Source organism: Aquarana catesbeiana, linkage group LG09, assembly GCF_042186555.1.
Source record: "Aquarana catesbeiana isolate 2022-GZ linkage group LG09, ASM4218655v1, whole genome shotgun sequence".
NCBI classification, from domain to species: domain Eukaryota; kingdom Metazoa; phylum Chordata; class Amphibia; order Anura; family Ranidae; genus Aquarana; species Aquarana catesbeiana.
The window spans coordinates 251,112,840-251,133,171 of record NC_133332.1 but is presented as its reverse complement, the minus strand read 5'-3'; the positions used below and the strand labels follow the sequence as shown (position 1 = coordinate 251,133,171).

At 42.9% G+C, this 20,332-nt stretch overlaps 1 protein-coding gene across 2 annotated transcripts in view; it reads right to left on the bottom strand.

Moving 5' to 3' along the window:
- Positions 1 to 20,332, bottom strand: part of SLC6A8 (solute carrier family 6 member 8) — a 132,949-nt gene that overhangs the window by 23,537 nt on the left and 89,080 nt on the right. For both annotated transcript variants that reach the window (XM_073600168.1, XM_073600167.1), the window contains exons 5-9: positions 15,247 to 15,381; positions 13,939 to 14,042; positions 4,040 to 4,164; positions 2,647 to 2,759; positions 1,816 to 1,953 (exon numbers count right to left, since the gene is read on the bottom strand). In XM_073600168.1, the coding sequence (XP_073456269.1) occupies positions 1,816 to 1,953; positions 2,647 to 2,759; positions 4,040 to 4,164; positions 13,939 to 14,042; positions 15,247 to 15,381 (615 nt within the window). The remainder of the gene's footprint in view (positions 1 to 1,815; positions 1,954 to 2,646; positions 2,760 to 4,039; positions 4,165 to 13,938; positions 14,043 to 15,246; positions 15,382 to 20,332) is intronic.

The following is a 20,332-nucleotide window of genomic DNA, read 5'->3' as shown; positions in this document are numbered from 1 at the left end:
CTGCGCACCAGTGCACAAAGCAAGGTCCATAAAAACATGGATGAGCGAGTTTGGGGTGGAGGAACTTGACTGGTCTGCACAGAGCCCTGACCTCAACCCGATAGAACACTTTTGGGATGAATTAGAGTGGAGACTCCTAGCCAGGCCTTCTCGTCCAACATCAGTGCCTGACCTCACAAATGTGCTTGTGGAAGAATGGTCAAACATTCCCATAGACACCCTCCTAAACCTTGTGGACGGCCTTCCCAGAAGAGTTGAAGCTGTTATAGCTGCAAAGGGTGGGCCAATTCAATATTGGACCCTACAGACTGAGAATGGGATGCCACTAAAGTAATGTGCGTGCAAAGGCAAGCGTCCCAATACTTTTGGTAATTTTTTTTTTTTACATCAAGCTTATCCCTTTTACACTCCCTTTAAATACAACTGTAACTGGTTGAGTTGTTTTCTACTTTGCACTATAGTATGTACATATGACTGCCAAAAGAAGGCATTGGCATTTGTCCCTGTAGTTCTCGGATCTCGTTGACATAATTGTTTTGTGGTGAGTTAGCCAAATAAAAGCAAATGCTGAAAGCTTATCCTTACAATTCTCCAGAGGAGAAACCAAACACCATGTGTGCAGGGTGCTCAGACCCAATTCCCCTTGGATACTGAAGGCGGTGATACTGTATATCTCATATAAATTAGAATGGTGTCCACAATAATTAATCGGGTGTTGTTCCTTATATTATAAACTACCTTATAAAGTTAGAAATCCAATTATCAATTTATATGGCTCATTCCATCACATATCCCAGAAATACGAGAATTATTCCTCATCTTAGGAAATGCAAATCATTCCTTTATACCCCAATGGCTAAATCCACATGCAGAACTGCTGGGGTATGGTGGAAATATGGCCTTTTTTTGGCCATAACCAGTTTAGTGTATGGAATCTATGGATTCTATTGGGTAGGGCTTGAGACCCAACAAGCAAGTATAACCATTAAGGTCATAATTGCTTGTTGAGTTATGCTTGCTTGTACTCCCCTAATCATTACGGTTAAAGGACTAAATCAGGGGTCTCCAAACTGCGGGCTGCAGGCTGAATGCGACTCTTTGCTCGCCGTTATCTGGCCCTTTGGGGAATGTTCCTCCCACTGATACAAGACACTGTTTCTCCAGGTGAAACCAACAATAAGGCGCTATTGCTTCAACTGACACCAATGGTGGGACATCATACCTCCCACTGACGCCAATGACGGGGCACTATTACTCCTACTGACACCAACAATGGGACACTATTCCTCTCAGTGACACCAATCATGGGGCACTATTCCTTCCACTGATACCAATGATGGGCCCTATCCCTTCCACTGGCACCAACAATGGAATATTAGTTCTCCTGCTGACACCAATATTAAGGCACTATTCCTTCCACCCATACCAACAATACCAATCATGGAGCACTGGCACTGGCGATATATGTCTTTTTTTTCCTTCCACCAACCACCAAGCCTGAGGTACTGAGCACCTACTCCCACCTGCCCCCCTGAGGTCTAAGCTGACCCTTAAACTGATTATTTAGAAAGTTTGGGGACCCCTGGACTAAAGGAATCACTGAACTCTCCAACTAAATCAATGTGTAGCACAGTAAAGCCTTCTAAGAATTCCATCACATATTCCTTATTTTAGGACAGTGGGCACAACCATAAAAAACATTCATTTATGCCCAATGGCCACATGCACTAAAAAGAAAGTACCAGCACTTGTAGTGCATTGTGAAATGACACCTTGATACACTGGACAATGCAAAGACATGATATTTGCACTCACCTCTGTCAGCATAGAGAGGTCTATGAGGAACATGACTGCACAGCAAATGGCTACAGCCACCTCTCTTTGGTAACGGAAATAGTAGCGGGCTGGGAGCAGGTCCAGGATGGCAGTAATAAATCCCTCTACGCCAACAAACTGTAATGAGATATAAAGCTATTCTCAGTACTGTAAAAGTTACATTTCAAGGTACTGTATGTACAGAACACGTTCCAAGAACATCACCCCAGCTATAGGAGATAGTAAAGCAGCACCCTGGTGTCACATTACTTGAGAACACGCAATATAATATGTCTACCATGGCCATGCGTATGTCTTGAAACTGGACTGCCATGAGGGAACCCATGGAGATGTTGGGAGCCCATCAAAACTCAATAAAGATAAGGTCTTTGATGGGAACCAACCTAGGATCCCAGTACCTGCAAGACAAGAATGCTAACCACTATTCATATTGCCCTCGTTGCCTTAAGGATCTGTAGAAAATGCAAACATTTGTAAAGGTAGACAGTTCCCATGTTCACCAAGTACCACCATTGAGCATCCCCCCTACTCTTGGTACACTGATACAGCCTGGTACAGCATTAAGATGGTACTGCGTGTACATTGTCAGGCTTCATATGTCTTTCCCCTTACTAGCAGTGTTCATTGGTGGCTTCAACAATAAGGCCTCTAGGACCCCCTCAGCTGGCAAAGAAGGTTAGAGCTTGAGCCTCCCATGGCCTCGGGGCTCATGGGAGGCTGCGCTCACTCTAGCTTCTACAACGCCTCCACTGACTCCCCAGGTCTGTATACCGTACCCCACTAAATGTTGCCTAACACATATATTTTTACCTGGCTGTCCAAACCGAGAAGTAGCAGCATAAAAAAGAACAGAGCGGACCAGAGAGGCGCCACTGGCATCAGACTCACTGCTCGTGGATATGCAATAAAAGCCAGTCCTGGCCCTGTGCAAGGGAAAAAAAGTTTGTTATTATATACAATCTCTAATCCTTCTAAAATAGATTTATTCTTAGATCCAACTAATCCGTGTATAAATAGTTATCTATACAGTAGACCTAAAAAAGACAGTACAGGGATAATTTTAAAGAAGACACATAACCCTTATCTACAAATAGTTTTATTTGAAAGTTCAATCAATAGTATGCACAGTTTGTATATGTAAAAGTTCCCATATCTTACCAAAACTAATTGAGATCAATTTCTTTTTTTTTTTTCCGTGGGGGGACAGATATTTTGCTACTCACAGCTGAGTTTCTGTTCAGTAACTCCATCAAATGGCATCCCATTTTTTACTCTAGAGGAACCCTTGAAATAATATTCAGGTCTCAGGGAATCCCTGCTATGATTTTCAATTAGGAAAATGCTCCTTACATTGGTGGTCAGTGGGAAGAATACTTTTTACATTGGTTTGGTGGTTGGTAGCAAGAATACCCCTTACATTGGTGATCAGTGGGAAGAATACCTCTTACATTGGAGGTCAATAGAAAAAATATCCCTTACATTGGGGGTCAGTGGGATGAATGCCTCTTACGTTGGTGGTAAGTGGGAAGAATGCCTCTTACGTTGGTGGTAAGAATGCCCCTTACATTGGGTGTTAGTGGGAAGAATGCCCCTTACATTGGGTGTTAGTGGGAAGAATGCCCCTTAAAATGGTGGTCAGTGGGAAGAATGCCCCTTATGTTTGCAGTCAGTGGGAAGAATGCCCCATACGTTGGGTGTCAGTGGGAAGAATGCCCCTTATGTTTGCAGTCAGTGGGAAGAATGCCCCATACGTTGGGTGTCAGTGGGAAGAATGCCCCATACGTTGGGTGTCAGTGGGAAGGATTCCTATTACTTTGGTGGTCAGTGGGAAAAATTACTCTTACATTGGTGGTCAGTGGGATGAATGTCCCTTATAGTGGTGGTCAGAATGCCACCATTATAGTTAGCTAAAAAAGGTAAATGGTGTCACCCTTCTGGCTGTGCCACATGCCGATGGATGTGGAACACTAACGACACCATCAGATGGAAGGTCAAAAAACCACAGTTCAAGGAACCCCTAGCAACCTCTGGAGAAACCTTAGGGTTTCATGGAACCTTGGTTGAGAATGGCTGGTCTATACAATGGCAAGCATCTCAAATGCTGTATGTTAATATGATAGGAATCGGATATGGGAGATTTTACATTAGGTATTCTCATTGATAGTATGTGATTTTTATGGAAAACCGTTTAACAGCAATATACCTGATTCAGCCACTTTTGAGATGTCTACCCCCTGCTCATTAGCCATGAATCCGAGAATTGAGAAAACCACAAAGCCAGCAAAGAAACTGGTCCCACTGTTTATTAGTGCAAGGATAAAGGCATCTCTGTAAAAAATACAAATAAAAATTAAAAAAAAACGAAATTAGTGTTAGAAGCATGTAGGCAGCAATATATTCCAGCCTTATCACACTATATTAACTCTAAGGGCTCTGTACAAAATGAGGAGGAAAGAAGGGTGTTGCCAATAGAAGGTATCATTTTCTAACCCAGACTGGAGAAGTAAGAACTTGTTACATAAGGTATTTTAATTGTTTCAGCTACTAAACCTGAGGAATAGCCCCGCCTATGAGGAGAAATAAAAGCCCCCAATCCATAGAAAAGGCTCCTGCTCCCTACACAATCTGGCCATGGGTTGCACTGCCAATAATGAGGTATGTGCACCCTGAAAGGCTGCTTGTTGGACTTATTTTTGTTCTGTGCTGTTCTCAGGGGGGGAAACCGGTCATCTGTGTTTATTGCTGTGCATTCACCAATCAGCTTCCAGGTTTTATTGTCAAAACTCAGTTGAACAAGCTGAAGTTAGAAGATGATTGGTTAGCATGCAAAGGCTGCACTGATGTGTTCCAGTTTTAATAAATCTCCCCCAAAGTCTCTACCTAGGACCTACTCCTTTGACAAGTACCACCCAAAAACTGGGCTTAGTTGTAAAGATTGTTGGCTCGTTTCCTGTTTGAGGGATTTCTCCTTACATCCTGTCAAACTGAGAGAACTGAGACAATTGTCTCCACTATTAGGCCAGTTTGTTGTATGAAAAAGTGAGGAGGTCTCAGGTGGTGTAATGATGTATAACTCCTGTGCTACTACATGTGCTCTAATTGAAAACATATTATATATACAGTGCATCCAGAAAGTATTCACTGCGCTTCACTTTTTCCACATTCTGTTATGTCACAGCCTTATTCCAAAATGGATTAAATTCATTATTTTTCCTCAAAATTCTACAAACAATACCCCGTAATGACAACATGAAAGAAGTTGGTTTGAAATTTTGGCAAATTTATTTAAAATAAAAAACAAATAAAATCTCATGTACATAAGTATTCACAGCCTTTGCTCAATACTTTGTTGAGGCACCTTTGGCACCAATTACAGCCTCAAGTCTTTTTAAGTCTTTTTCAGTATGATGCTACAAGCTTGGCACACCTATTTTTGGGCAGTTTCTCCCATTCTTCTTTGCAGGACCTTTCAAGCTCCATCAAGTTGGATGGGGAGCATTGGTGTACAGCCATTTTCAGATCTCTCCAGGGATGTTCAATCAAGTCTGGGCTCTGGCTGGGCCGCTCAAGGACATTCACAGAGTTGTCCCATAACCCCTCCTTTGTTATCTTGGATGTGTGTTTAACGTTGTTGTCCTGTTGGAAGGTGAACCTTCGCCCCAGTCTGAGGTGCAGAGCACTCTGGAGCAGGTTTTCATCAAGGATGTCTCTGCACATTGCTGCATTCATCTTTCCCTCCATCCTGACTAGTCTCCGAGTTCCTGCTGCTGAAAAACATCCCCACAGCATGATGCTGCCACCACCATGCTTCACTGATATTGGCCAGGTGATGAGCGGTGCTTGGTTTCCTCCAGACATGACGCTTGCCATTCAGGCCAAAGAGTTCAATCTCTGTTTCAGCAGACCAGGGAATTTTGTTTCTCATGGTCTGATAGTCCTTCAGGTGCCTTTTGGCAAACTCCAGGCGGGCTGTCGTGTGCCTTTTACTGGGAAGTGGCTTCCGTCTGGCCACTCTACCATACAGGCCTAATTGGTGGAGAGCTGCAGAGATGGTTGTTCTTCTGGAAGGTTCTCCTCTCTCCACAGAGAAATGCTGGAACTGTGTGACCATCCAGTTCTTGGTGACCTCCCTGACTAAGGCCTTCTCCCCCAATCGCTCAGTTTGGCTGGGCAGCCGGCTCTAAGAAGAGTCCTTGTGGTTCTAAGGTTCCATTTATGGGTGATGGTGGCTACTGTGCTCATTGGGACCTTCAATACAGAAATTTTTCTGTACCCTTCCCTAGATCTGTGCCTCGATACAATCCTGTCTCTGAGGTCTACAGACAATTCCTTGATCTTCATGGCTTGGTTTGTGCTCTGACATGCACTGTTAACTGTGGGACCTTATATAGACAGGTGTGTGCCTTTCCAAATCATATCCAATCAACTGAATTTACCACAGGTGGACTCCAGTCAAGTTGTAGAAACATCTCAAGGATGATGAGTGGAAACAGGATGCACCTGAGCTCAATTTTGAGTGTCATGGCAAAGGCCGTGAATACTTATGTACATGTGATTTTTTTTCATTTTTTATTTTTAATACATTTGCAAAGAGTTCAAAAAAACTTCTTTCACAGTGTCTTTATGGGGTATTGTTTGTAGAATTTTGAGGAAAATAATACATTTTGGAATAATGCCCCATATACACGGTCGAATTTTCCGATGGAAAATGTGTGATAGGACCTTGTTGTCGGAAATTCCGACCGTGTGTAGGCTCCATCACACATTTTCCATCGGATTTTCCGACACACAAAGTTTGAGAGCTTGCTATAAAATTTTCCGACAACAAAATCCGTTGTCGAAATTTCCGATCGTGTGTACACAAATCCGACGCACACGCATGCTCAGAATAAATAAAGAGATGAAAGCTATTGGCTACTGCCCCATATATAGTCCTGACGTACGTGTTTTACGTCACCACGTTCAGAATGATCAGATTTTCCTACAACTTTGTGTGACCGTGTGTATGCAACACAAGTTTGAGCCAACATCCGTCGGAAAAAATCCTAGGATTTTGTTGTCGGAATGTCCGATCAATGTCCGACCGTGTGTACGGGGCATTAGGCTGTAACATAACTAAATGTGGAAAAAGCTCTGTGAATACTTTCCGGATGCACTGTACATATATAAATTAATGTGACCTTAATGATGGGTTGCAGCTTGGATCAAATGGTGTTTAAACAATCACTAAACAATAAACAAATAGGATAAAGATAATCACATCAAATTAAACAGTGTATCACCATCAGTGTATACATGTACTAAACAATAAATAGTAAATAATAATGACCTAATAATCTAAAATAGGTCTCAGGTGGTGCTTGTCAAGTACAATAAAGTTACGCCTGAGTTGAATTTTAATGGAAGGTTGTTGGATTTTTCTCCTATGGATTTAATGGTGTGTTACGGATGGTTAACCTAGAGATAATGGTTTTAAAGGAAGGAGACAGCAGAACCTCTTCGTTAACAGAGTTTTTATCCGATGAACCAGCAAACACAAAAAATGTTAATGTTCCTCTACTTCACTTCTGGAGGTAAGGAACAATTTACATCAGATTCAAATTAAGGACAAGTACAGGTCTTATAAGCCACCTTGAGGTGTGCCTTCCTTAAACTCCTGAATGCTGTATCCCCAAGTATACTAGACTGCTCCCCTAAAGGGAAAACTGTAGACCAAATTTCACCAGGCTAATCCTGGAAGCAGGACCTCTTTGTGTCTAAATTGTCTCCAACCTGCTCCAGACTGTGGGGTGAAGCCTCTCTAGTCCTAATGGGTACCTGTCCCTATCTCCATGCAGTTCTCACTTAGGATGCCCCCTGTGATGCAGACTGTGCTATTATAGTACCCAGCTTACCAAAATGGCCACCGAAATCTCATGGTAACTCCAAAAATGTAGCCTAGATCCAATGGCAGAGGACACATAAGTCATGGGACCACTTTTGTTTACTAGTAAGAGCAAAGGAGGAAGTGATTTAGCAATCAAAGGGTTGCATGAAACCACCTGCTCCCACCTGCCAACTGGTGCATGGGGCAAGGGACGAGCCCCCGCTTGCCTTCTGCTACCCCGTCAACCAAGACAGTGAGCCATTGTAATGGGCTTGTGAGTGGTGAACATACTGTATTTCTTTGGGGACACAAGACAATAAAAGGTTGACACATTTTAATCCTTCCCCACTCTTTTCTAAGCTAAACTGAGTTGGCTGAAGTTGGGCTTTAACTCAATATCAACTTCACACTTAGTCTGCCGAGGACAACGGTTATTGTCTGTTCATTTCCTGATGTGGAAATGTGGAAATTTGAAGAGGACAAGAGAAGCTGAGAAGTGCCTCCATCCAGCTCTATTTATAAACTAAAAAAAGTGAGAGCAGCACCAGGAACTTTTGTTGCTGACCAGCTGTTGAGTTACAAGTCACTTCCATGAGACAAGGAAGGGGATGCAGATTCCTGAAGGCCATGCTTATACCGCGTGGACACAGCTTGGCTGACTAAGACCTGCATTACAAGCAACAGCTGAGGTGTCATGGAAGCGCAGTGATCTGGTCTTCCCTTACAACAGCTGCTGAGGGCCAGCTAACTGCCTCTAATACTGCTGGCGAAGCACATGTCTGGTCGATAAAGTGGGCCCGTCGTCACAGTTTCAGGCTTACCGATTTAATACCAAGCCGCTATTCAGAGCTGGATTTCAGTTGAAGTGCAAAAAAACCCGATCAGAATGAAGTGTAATGGACAGTACTTATACACATCCGCAAAAATCCCCTATAATAATAATTACATAGGGTAGGGTGATCAAGGATTTCTTCTTTAGGTAGGTACCCCTGAGGCTGATAAGATGACCCTGAAGGGTGCTGTGCTGGCAAAATGGGGTGCAAAATGCACCACTCCAGATGACAGGTTGGATCACAAAGATCTTTCCTCAATGCAAAGTAGCCTCCAGACGAGTTCACAGGACCATTCAAAATCTCTCCCTTCTTCTCAAGAACCTTTTCTAGACTCATACCGCGTACCCACGAGCGGACTTTTTGACCGGACTGGTCCGATGGGCAATTCGACCGTGTGTGGGCTTCATCGGACCTGCAGCGGACTTTTTCGGTTGAAAATCTGACGGACTTTAGATTTGGAACATGTTTCAAATCTTTCCGACGGACTTGAGTCCGGTCGAAAAGTCCGTTCGTCTGTATGTTAGTCCGACGGACAATAACAGACGCTAGGGCAGCTAGTCGCTACTGGCTATGAACTTCCTTATTTTAGTGCGGGTGTACGTCATCACGTACGAATCCATCGGACTTTGGTGTGATCGTGTTTAGGCAAATCCGTTCGTTGGGTAAGTCCGTCACAAGTCCGCCGAAAGTCTATCGGATAGACCGTCGGACCAGTCCGGTTGAAAAGTCCGCCCGTGTCTACGCTGCATAAGTCTATTCTTTCCCTAACCATCTAGAGTCTGTGTACAAACTCCCCACACTGCAGGCATGCCAAAATGACACAGGGCTATATACAGACTCTCTAGGCTCACTTCTCAGCAGTGCTCTGTGCCCAATCAGACTCAAGCTCCCGCAAGATGGCTGCTGGGAGCCCAGTGAAGAAGACGAATCAGTTCTGTTCAAGGTTTCCCTTAAAAAAGGTAAGCTTCAATCATGTGAGCCCTGTGTCAGGTGAGCTGGACGAATGTGCCCAGGAAGTGCCAGAACAAGGGCCCTCATGGCAGGATCACCATGTATTGTTCGCGGCACATTGCATGTTCTTTTTCTTCATTTTTTTTCAAACAAACTTTATTGAAATGTCACATAGTGACATTTCATTAAATTCTATTGTCCGCCACGCAGTTCGAGGCGGTGGAATGTCTCTCACTGTGCTTCACTGAAAAAAGTATGACCTGCCATACTTTTTTTCAGCTCATACCATTGCAACTCATTTTGCCTTGCCTTGTAGTGGAACTGCGCTAGAATAACCACCCAACATAGTCCTACTGTACCTGGTGTGAATATACCCTTAATTAAATTTTTAGAAGTGCAGCTCTCATTAAAATAATCCTCAGTGATTCTGCCATGAAGGTGCTTGTTCAGGCACTTCCAATTATAGGGTGACACAAGTCTTCATTCCTGTTACTACTGTGGTGTCACGCTATCATGTAGGCTTCTGATGGACAGGAGAAATCTCTCACTGGCAGCATTTAATGGGCATACTGGTAGCACTTGATGGGTACACTGGCAGCGTTTGGGCACACTGGCAGCATATGATGGGCAGTTGGGCACACTGGAAGCATATGATGGGCAGTTGGGCACACTGGCAGTATTTGATGGGCAGTTGGGCACACTGGCAGCATTTGATGGGCATACGGGCAGCATATGATGGGCAGTTGTGCACACTGGCAGCATTTGATGGGCACATTGGCAGCATTTAATGGGCCCACTGGCAGCATTTAATGGGCCCACTGGCAGCATATGATGGGCACACTGGCAGCATTTGATTGGCACAGTGGCAGCATTTGATGGCCACACTGGCAGTGTTTGGCACAGTAACTGCGTTTGATGGAACAGTGGCAGCGTTTGGCACAGTGACTGCGTTTCATGGGCACAGTGGCAGCGTTTGATGGGGACAGTGGCTGCATCTGATGGCACAGTGGCTGCGTTTGATGGAAACAGTGGCAGCGTTTGGCACAGTGACTGCCTTTCATGGGCACAGTGGCTGTGTTTGATGGCACAGTGGCAGCGTTTGATGGGCACACTGGCAGCCTTGGGCACAGTGGCTGCATCTGATGGCACAGTGGCTGCGTTTGATGGCACAGTGGCAGCGTTTGATGGGCACAGTGGCTGCGTTTGATGGAAACAGTGGCAGCGTTTGGCACAGTGACTGCGTTTGATGGGCACAGTGGCAGCGTTTGATGGGCACAGTGGCTGCGTTTGATGGGCACAGTGGCTGCGTTTGATGGAAACAGTGGCAGTGTTTGGCACAGTGACTGCGTTTCATGGGCACAGTGACTACGTTTCATGGGCACAGTGGCTGTGTTTGATGGCACAGTGGCAGCGTTTGATGGGCACACTGGCAGCCTTGGGCACAGTGGCTGCGTCTGATGGCACAGTGGCAGCGTTTGGGCACAGTGGCTGCGTCTGATAGCACAGTGGCTGCGATTGATGGGGTTTTTTTTCAAAATGTTTTCAGTTTGTTTGTGCCCCCCCCCCCCCTTAAAATTTGGAGCACCAGCCGCCACTGCAGGTAGATGAGAAATGGCTGCAAAAATGATACAGGAGATCAGCAACACTCAGATGTTACAGATAAAAAAGGTGAAAACATTTATTTGGCAATGGTTTATGACACTCTGTGCTTCAGCACACTAAATGCAGTTCATTTGAGGTTTACATCTACTTGTTTACTATGAATACACTATACTTTTCCTTTAAGGTGAACTTTCCTGGAGTCAGTTACTTAGGCCGCAGTCTTTGTGAGTGCGAGGGAACGCAATGTGAGGGGTGTTTATCGCCCACTTGGCAGAGGAATGAGCAAACAAGTTTACCCCACATAACTATGAGCTCCTTTCATTGAGGCCGGGGGGGACTGTGTGTGCTGTACGGCTCATCCTCTACCCACACAGCCATACAAGGCACCAGGACGGGACACAACATGATTTATCCCTTCAGGAAAAAAAAAAAAAAACAACAGCCATCTCTACTCAAAAACAGCCAGCAGGAGGCTTGTCTGCCCGTCCTCCAGTGTTACAAAAATAGGACATTTTCATTCCACCATTCTCTTGAGCATAGAAAATGCCAAAGAACATCGAAAAAAATACAACGCCGGTATTGTCAACAAACCGCGTACTGACTACGAGTAAACTCTTTTCATGACGTGTGTGCTTGTCCTTTCATTCTTTTTATTAGACTACAGATACAAACAACTTTTACTTACAATTTTTGGCACATTTTTTTTATTTTTATTTTTTAAGTGCAACTAAGGTCATGTCTCCATGTTATATGTAATAGGCAAAAGATTGGCGTTGGCTCAATAAAATTGAATTTACGACTTACCTTTATATGCATGTGTGCCCAGGGTTGTATAATGCAAAATTCTGGTGTATCTCGCTGTCCTGTGCAAATCAATGGCTGTATGTTGGCATGTGCTGGTACTTGAGTAAACAAGCATATGCCTATGGGCGGGCACAGACCAGGGGTGGACTGTACGTCCGTACGCATGCACCCGTTTAGGCCAGTATCAGCATATGTCCACGTACTGCTGCGTACAACCCTTCATTTTTATGGATGAGGAAATACACCCATATTTTACATTGTAATGCCCCCAGCTCCCATGTGCACGAACCCTAAAAAAAATATTCAAATTTTTTTTTCAAATTCAAAAAGTTTTGTATTGAGCCTTGAGGACTGGAGTTGAGAAACGCTGGACTAGACAACATAGTACATCCCCACAAATTACAGGGATTTAGGGTTCTAGCCTTTCTTCAAGGCTATACAATATACATGAAAATGGTTTATGACCATTTTTATATCTATTTTATAGCCCTGAAGAAGGGGTAAATCCTTAAATCCCAATGCATGTTGGCTGGTCCATGTTATCTAATCCCATTATGAATCATCACCAATATTAAATTACTTTGGACCTTTCATGTGGCACTCTCTTTAGACTTTGTACACATGTGGGGTGGGGGCAGTGACATCATCCACCTGTGTAAACTCCAACAAGTGAACCATTATAGGAATTGTTTTTGTTTATGACCATTTTAGGTCTATCTTACAGCCTTGACGAAGGGGGAGATCCTTAAAGTGACTTTAAAGGTTCGTTAAAAAAACCCAAAAACAAACATAGTATACTTGCCTGCTCTGTGCAGTGCTTTTTGTACAGAGCAGCCCGGATCCTCCTCTTCTCGGATAACCCGGCTCCTGGCTCCTCCTCTTCAGCCAGTGCCTCAAATAGCAAGCCGCTTGCTCTGGGGAGCACTGGTACGTGCTCACTCCCGAGCCCAGCTTTATGCATCCCTCTGCCCTCTCTCCATTGGCTCACTGGCTGTGATTGACAGTAGCAGGGGCAAATGGCTCCCACTGCTGTCTCAGCCAATGAGCAATGAGAGACCCGGGGGAAGCTCAGCTCTCATGGACATCGCTGGATCAAAAGGATGCTCAAGTGAGTATTGGGGGGTCGGGGGGGGGGGGGGGGGGCTGCACGCAGATAAAGTTGTTTCACCAGGCTGCATTGTACTTGATACGTCTTACACCCAGCTGCAAGGATTATGCTATCTTGTAGCAACTACTGGCCTACCCATACACATTTATGTTGCAGCTGTTTTCCATGATCGTGGACATTGAGAAACCCCAAGGGACACCTTTCATCCTGATTCCATCCATCCTCCAGTTGACACCCGCAGGGGCCCGGCTGGATCCACTCCCCCAGTTCCCTATACTTATGCCACTGCCACTGTTTGGGAAACCAGCCTGTTGCACCTTGTTATTGCCTATTGGTAAGTGTGGGACCTTCCACTCATAAGGTCCCCCTTTCTCACCATGTTGTTTAATGATTCCTATCATCACGACATATACCTACAATTGCTCTTTTCTATTTTAGATACACTGCTAATGTACTTACCCCTGAAGAAGCGAGCATTGACACAAAAAACGTGTCGAGTTTTAGATGTTGTGTATCATATTACATGGATCTTTGCAACAGATGTGTTCACATCATATTATGTATTCTACCTATTACCAACTGTTTTTATCTATTGATGTAAACTATGTATGATTATCTTTATATACTCAATAAAGTTACTTTTTTACATATTGTGGCCTCATAATGTTCACCTCTACAAAGTCCCAGGGCAAATATCTGTTTTTGTTTTGTCTTATTTAGGGATGGAGGTATATCATTGGTAACATTAGACCTATTCTTTGCTTTAACACCACTTTAAGACCCCAAAATGCATTGGCTGTTCTATGTTGTCTAGTTATAAACCATCACCACTTTCGCTTCGGACTAAGTTATATTGTCCAGTTAAGCCATATAAAAAACAAATCTTCAGCTTATGTTATCTATACAAGTACATTTCATATATAAGCCAACATTCTTACTTGTAGCAGTCATTGTGAAAACGATTATAGCTGCCCAACGCTGTAAGTGCTCCAAGTCCTATGGCATAGGAGAAGAAGATCTGTGTTCCGGCATCAATCCACACCTAATGAGAAGACAGGATTGCGTTATAGGTGACAAAGTCATTGAATAATACTTAGGTAATTGGCAATAAAAGATTCACTGTGAGAAGTTTAATATAATACATTTTTGTATAAATATACCCCTTGGCCCTTTGTACAGTACAGCAAGTCTTAAACATAGTCACACACTTTGAAGTTCACAGCCAAAAGGGAAGAGGTTGAATAACAGTGGATTTAATATAATCATTTAGATCAGCCTTTCTCAACCTTTTCAACACAGAGGAACCCTTGAAATAATTTCCTGTTTTAGGAAACCATTGCGAAAATTTACTATATCTACAACTCATACATTGATGTGATGATCCTACAGAACCTCCCACAACTCTGCCCCCAGCTACATCACCAGCCTCACTTCAACGAATCACCCAAAGCATCCTCTTTGCTCCTTCTCAAGACCTCCTGTTCTCTGGCAAACTGGTCATCTCCTCGCCTCCAGGACCTCTCCCATCTTCTGGGACTCCCTGCCACAACATGTCCATCTGTCCATCTATGTCCTCTGTCTGCCTTTAGGCAATCTCTGAAAAGCGTATCTCTTCAGGAAAGCCTTTTTCCTCCTCTACCGAAAAAAATGTAACTTTTACTTTTTCTATCCAGTCATCTCCTCCATGCCGGGGTTATTACCTGTTGTATCAATTAGCCCTTCCTTTTAGATTGTAAGCTCTCATGAGCTGTTCTTTGGCTCCCCGGTCACCTCCTCAGAGCTTCTCCCATCTTCTGGGGCTCCCTAACACAATATGTCCATCTATCTCCTCTGTCTGTCTTTAGGCGATCCCTGAAAACACATATCTCTTCAGGTAAGCCTATGCCGCCTCTACCGTAAACCTGAACTTTTACTTTTTCCATCCACTCATCTCCCTCCCATCCTGGGGTTATTACCTTTTGTATCAATTAGCCCTTCCTTTTGGAGTGTAAGCTGTCAAAAGCAGGGCCTTCTGAACCCTCTTGTATTGAATTTTAATGCAAGTGTGCTGGCTTCCTCTGATTTGTAAAATACTGAGCAAATTTGGCACTATATAAATCCTGTATCATAATATTAATGAAAAATGATTACGGTATTTACTGGAGGGGATAAAATGTAAAACCTGATTACTATGGGTAACGCATCTTCCATCCTACGTTATAAAAAGATCCCTTGTATCTTGGTGGAGTCAGCGTGGTTTATCTTACCTGGGCGGTCCCAAGCTTGGACCAGTCAGGCTTAAGGTAGTATATAATGCCTTCCACAGCACCTGGCAGCATGGCACCACGAACAAGAAGGATTAGTAGAACCACGTACGGAAATGTGGCCGTGAAATAGACAATCTGTAAAAGAAACAAATCATGTTTAGGGTTTTATTATAGTTAAACATTAGCAATATTGAAGAACAGTAAAACTTGGTAGCAAAGGTTTGGATGCCATAGGGTATAATAAACATCTTTACTGCTCTCATTTTAACTAATATTATATTGCGTTTGTCCTGAATCTTGTATTCGTGTTCAAGTAATCTCACAGAGTAAAGGACGCTCTTTTATCACAGTTCTATCGCATACTTAAAAGCAGTCTAGCAATTACATGATAATCTTCATGTCACAATGAATCAGTGTAAAGCACTTCCATTCAGAAGAAGGTCACTTCTAAGTTCTGAATGAAGCTCATTTATTAAACAGACAGCTTGTCAAGGAGAGGTATTAGGTGGCCAATCTCATTCAGCCGAGTTCAGTTCCCTTGCTGAATAATAATATCTTGCTCATGGCTTGAGAAGGCTGAATCAGTACGATAAGATGAGATGCTCACTCATTAATAGATGGTTTTGCTGTGTCAAGGATAGTCCCTCCTAAATAACTAGACACTTTGTGAGATTGTATCTAAACCCTAACAGTAAAATCCTCTTATTTGCTCCCTCATGGTCTGTTTATATATTATAGAAAGCTTTTTTTATATATATTCTCTGTTTTTGCAAAAAAAAAATATGTGTAGATCTTGCCAGAAATCCTGTGCTGTCTTGTGTAGGGGATATGCTTGGGTCGGGCTCCAGGTTCGGTTCGAACCCATTTTTGGCTGAACCTGAATATCAACTGTCAATGCTGGGCCAAAGAGCCTTGGGCAGGGGCTTCCTCGCCCCGTAGCTGCACCTACACTGGGGAGTGGGGGTGCTTGTGACTTAATTGATGGTATATGGCCACATGGACATATTGGGTCAAACGTCATTGACCTAATTTGACCATATTAGGAAAATGATGTCACAAGCATGTCCACCCTCTTGTGTATGTGCAGCTGTGGGCCAGGGCATGCCCCGAGTGCAGGTGATCAATCCAGGAATGACAGCTGCCTTCTGGGTTTAGTCATATCCAAGCTCATCACTAGTCCTGGGTACTGTGCATTCTGCAGTGTCATATCAAACACTGGTTTCACATTAAAAAACACCCCGACTATATTATAGCGATGAGGAGCAAAGGACTTGTTCTTTAGTCCTTCCACACTTCCAATCCTAGGGCAACGCTGCTTTTCCATAGATACAGTACATTAGGAGAGTGTTGTCACTCTAGGACAGGAAGTGTGTTACTGGCACAATCACAGGTCATAATAAAGAAAAAAAATGTTAAAAAATGTTAAAAAACAAAACAAAAAAAAAAAAAAACAATGAATACAGCCGTTACATCAAAGGATTGGTAAATATATATTTTTTCTTTAGATTCGGTTTAGATCCATTTTAAGGAAAAAAATATTGTGTGCTAAAAGTTGATCTTTTCCACCTAAAAGTGGAAGTCTTGCTGTGTTGTGGCTTTAGCATGATCTGCTGCTTTTAAATAACAAAAACTACTACGAGTTTTAGTGCCGGTTCAAACTGGGGCAGCTTCAAAGTCGTGCGACTTGTAAACATCTTCTGTAATAGAAGTCAATACAAGCTGCTCCAAAGTCACCCCCAAGTAGTGCATGAACTTCTTTCTAAGTCAGAGCGACTTGAGTCGCTCTGATTAGAACGGTTTCATTGCACTGCATGGAGCGTGACTTGTCAGGCGGCTAAGTCGCCTTAGTGTGAACCGGGACTTAGTGTTAATTTGGGGTCTATGACCTTACCCTGTAAAGTTTCTGACCTTATAAATGGGGAAACTACCCAGAAAATATCACTACTACTGTTTGAAACCAGCTGAGCTTGGCTGAAGTGATCACTAACAAAAGGATTTTGCGGTATGTTTCATAATTATGTAAATTCCTAAAGCATTTATCATACTAGATCTAGTACTGGAAGAAAGATCATATCTTAAAGGTCTGCTTACATTTGAATGTGAACATGGAGCTTGGAGGCAAAGATTTTGCTACGTGGCCCAGTAGTCTAACAACTCTGTTCTTCTACTCCTTCTTATGTCATTAGCCAGTGACACAAGTTCTCTCAAAGTGTCTTTGGGTGGTTTCCATAATTATGTAGATTCTTATAGCATGTATCACACAATTCTTTTGTTGTATGGTGGCCCAGTATTGGAAAAAAAATATATCTTAAGGGTCTCCTCACTTTTCAATGTGATTATGGAGCTTGGAGAGCCCTATGAAGAATATGCTACGAGGCCCAGTAATTTAATACTAAACCCTTTGTTCTTATCTCTAGTCCTCTTATCTTTTATTAGCTGGTGACATTATCTCACACTTAGATCCAACATGGTCAACATAATAAGCTCAAGAGAGCCATTCTTTCCCATAGTTATGTTTATGTTCTTCTCATTTACTAAAAACTCATTAATCAGTAAATAGGTTACCAGTTGGGTTAATTAGAATTTATTTCCACACAGCGGTAACGAGCTTCTCATTAGCAATTTAAATGGCCTTCTTAGTGGACACTCAGTGGACAAGAATTATTAATTACAGGATCCTCTTTCACACTAGTTATACTCTTTGGACGCAGCTTCAACCAGCACTGAACAAAGCCTTAAGCATTTCAGATGAGTCATTAGTGATTTAACTTGATTGCTTTGATTAAGAGCTCCTCAATAAAATGTTTTACAAATTTCAGCAGGAGAAAATGATTGTGTGATTGTAGACTCAATAGCTTGCGTGGACAGATAATGAGTCTCATCAGAAACAAGATCCACCCATTGTGTTCCGATCAATCTGTTGATGAATATAAATTCAGGAAATGTCTTCCTTTTGTGTGAAATCTTAAATCAGCATGCTAGGATGATAAAAGCCATCCCTTGCCTTCCTTGAAGCCCCTTTCCATTATTTATTTGAAGCAATTCATTATACATACCTTAAATCTTGCAGTCTTCTGGCAGGTTTGGAGATGTCACAGGTCCTCTTCAGTTACTTTGATTTGAGGCACCACAGTCACTACACCATAGAACATGCTTTTTTTAGCACCTGCCTCTTGGGCCAGGCCTTTTGGCTGGGACCAGAGGAATTTTTCATTCCTGGCCGGAGGGCCTGGTCATTGTTATACACAATGGCCACCTTTTTCACTCTCCTCTTCACTATCCCTTCCCCACTTTCTTTTTTTAATTTATTTTGATTGAAACCTATGTTTGTCACGTTTTGTCTTTGTACACGTTTGTCTCACTGTGTGACGAGTAAGGATGCGGGTTCTCGGGCCAGCCCTGAAAGTCTTGGGGAGGGGTGGACATGGCCTTTAGGCTTAGTTCGCCCTCTCTCATGGGGTCTTCCTTCGGGGGAGCCCCACCTAGTACTTGGTTGGGTTCTGTTTCGGCAGGCCCTCCAGAGAACGGGGTCTGTCTGGTTTCGGCCAGATAGACCATTGTAAAGTACCTTTGTCCCCGTCTGGAGCCTAACGCCCCGGGGGATCAGGGAATTGGCACGTCTGTGTACCCGTTGCACTTTTTTGTGACCACCCTTTATGTGTGTGCACATTTTTTTGGCACCGGGTGAAGTTTTTTGGGTGTGTTATGCACGCCATAGGCTTTCAATAAAAAAAAAAAAAAAAAAAAAAAGGTCCTCTTCTCCAATGTTGGTGGTGGTGGGTGGCCTTTACTCCAGTGGTGCTCATGCAATTACATGTCACAGCCACTTTGTCCAGGAGTACTGTGAGCCTAGGCTGATAAATGACGTACCCCAAGATGGCCTGGGCTCACAGAAAGTGGGTTGGATGACGATGAGTGTCATTCAACCTGGAAGAGGACCGAAGCTGGATAACAGAGCAGTAAGCTTGTGTGGAAAAGAGGTGGGGTGGTGACATTACGATCACCACCTTGTCCAAACAGAAGAAAACTTTGCATTCATTGAGAAATTGCAAAGTGTCCTCTGAATGGCGCCCCGGCTTAGCACGAGACCTCCTGGGGTCTGAATGCAGTAGGGCAGCTGCTTGGCATGGAACTCAGAAACTAGAGGAGATCACTAGAGTAGGGGTGCCTATTGCAGAGATTTCAAGCCTTTATGAAGATCCCAAAGGTATGGTACACACATACTTACATCGGTCCAGATGTTAAAATTGCCATACCTGGAATAAATGCAGATTTTTTGGGGGTTCAGGTCTAATTTAAAGTGCCAAATTCTAACCAAGCCTAAATCTGTTCCCAAATTTAGATAAAACCTTGTGAGCTGCTATATAGTACCAAAAAGCTGCCGGCGCTTCCCACACTTAAATATGCGAAAATACAAAATAAGTGCAGCGCTATACCAAAAATCAAATGTGCATATACAAAATTTTATCCAATCTGCATATACAAAAATTATATATATAAAAAAGTGCAATATTCTGTAAATTTCCTGATACTATGCAAAATAAATAATTATATGCCTTAAAACTAGCAATAAAGTGCAATGTATTTCTTATTGCACACAGTGTCCTTATAAATTCCAATCAATCGTGCAAAAAAAAAAACAACAAAAGAGAACGATATATGCACAGAGGTGGATTAGAGAGAAGGTATTTACCTTCATTCATCTAGTGATATCACAGATCACCAAATGGACTGTTTGTTTTTGCACAATCGTTCTCTTTTGTTGTTTTTTTGCACAGTCGTTCTCTTTTGCGCGATTGATTGGAATTTATAAGGACACTGTGTGCAATAAGGAGTACATTGCACTTTATTGCTAGTTTTAAGGCATATAATTATTTCTTTTGCATAGTATCTGGAAATTTACAGCATATTGCACTTTTTTATATATATATAATTTTTGTTTATGTACATTGGATACAATTCTGTATATGCACATTTGATTTTTGATTTTTGGTATAGCGCTGCACTTGTTTTGTATCATTTTATAAATCTGTTCCCATCCTCGTTCTAAGTCTATTCTTTCTACCTGTAAAATGCAAAGTCGCTC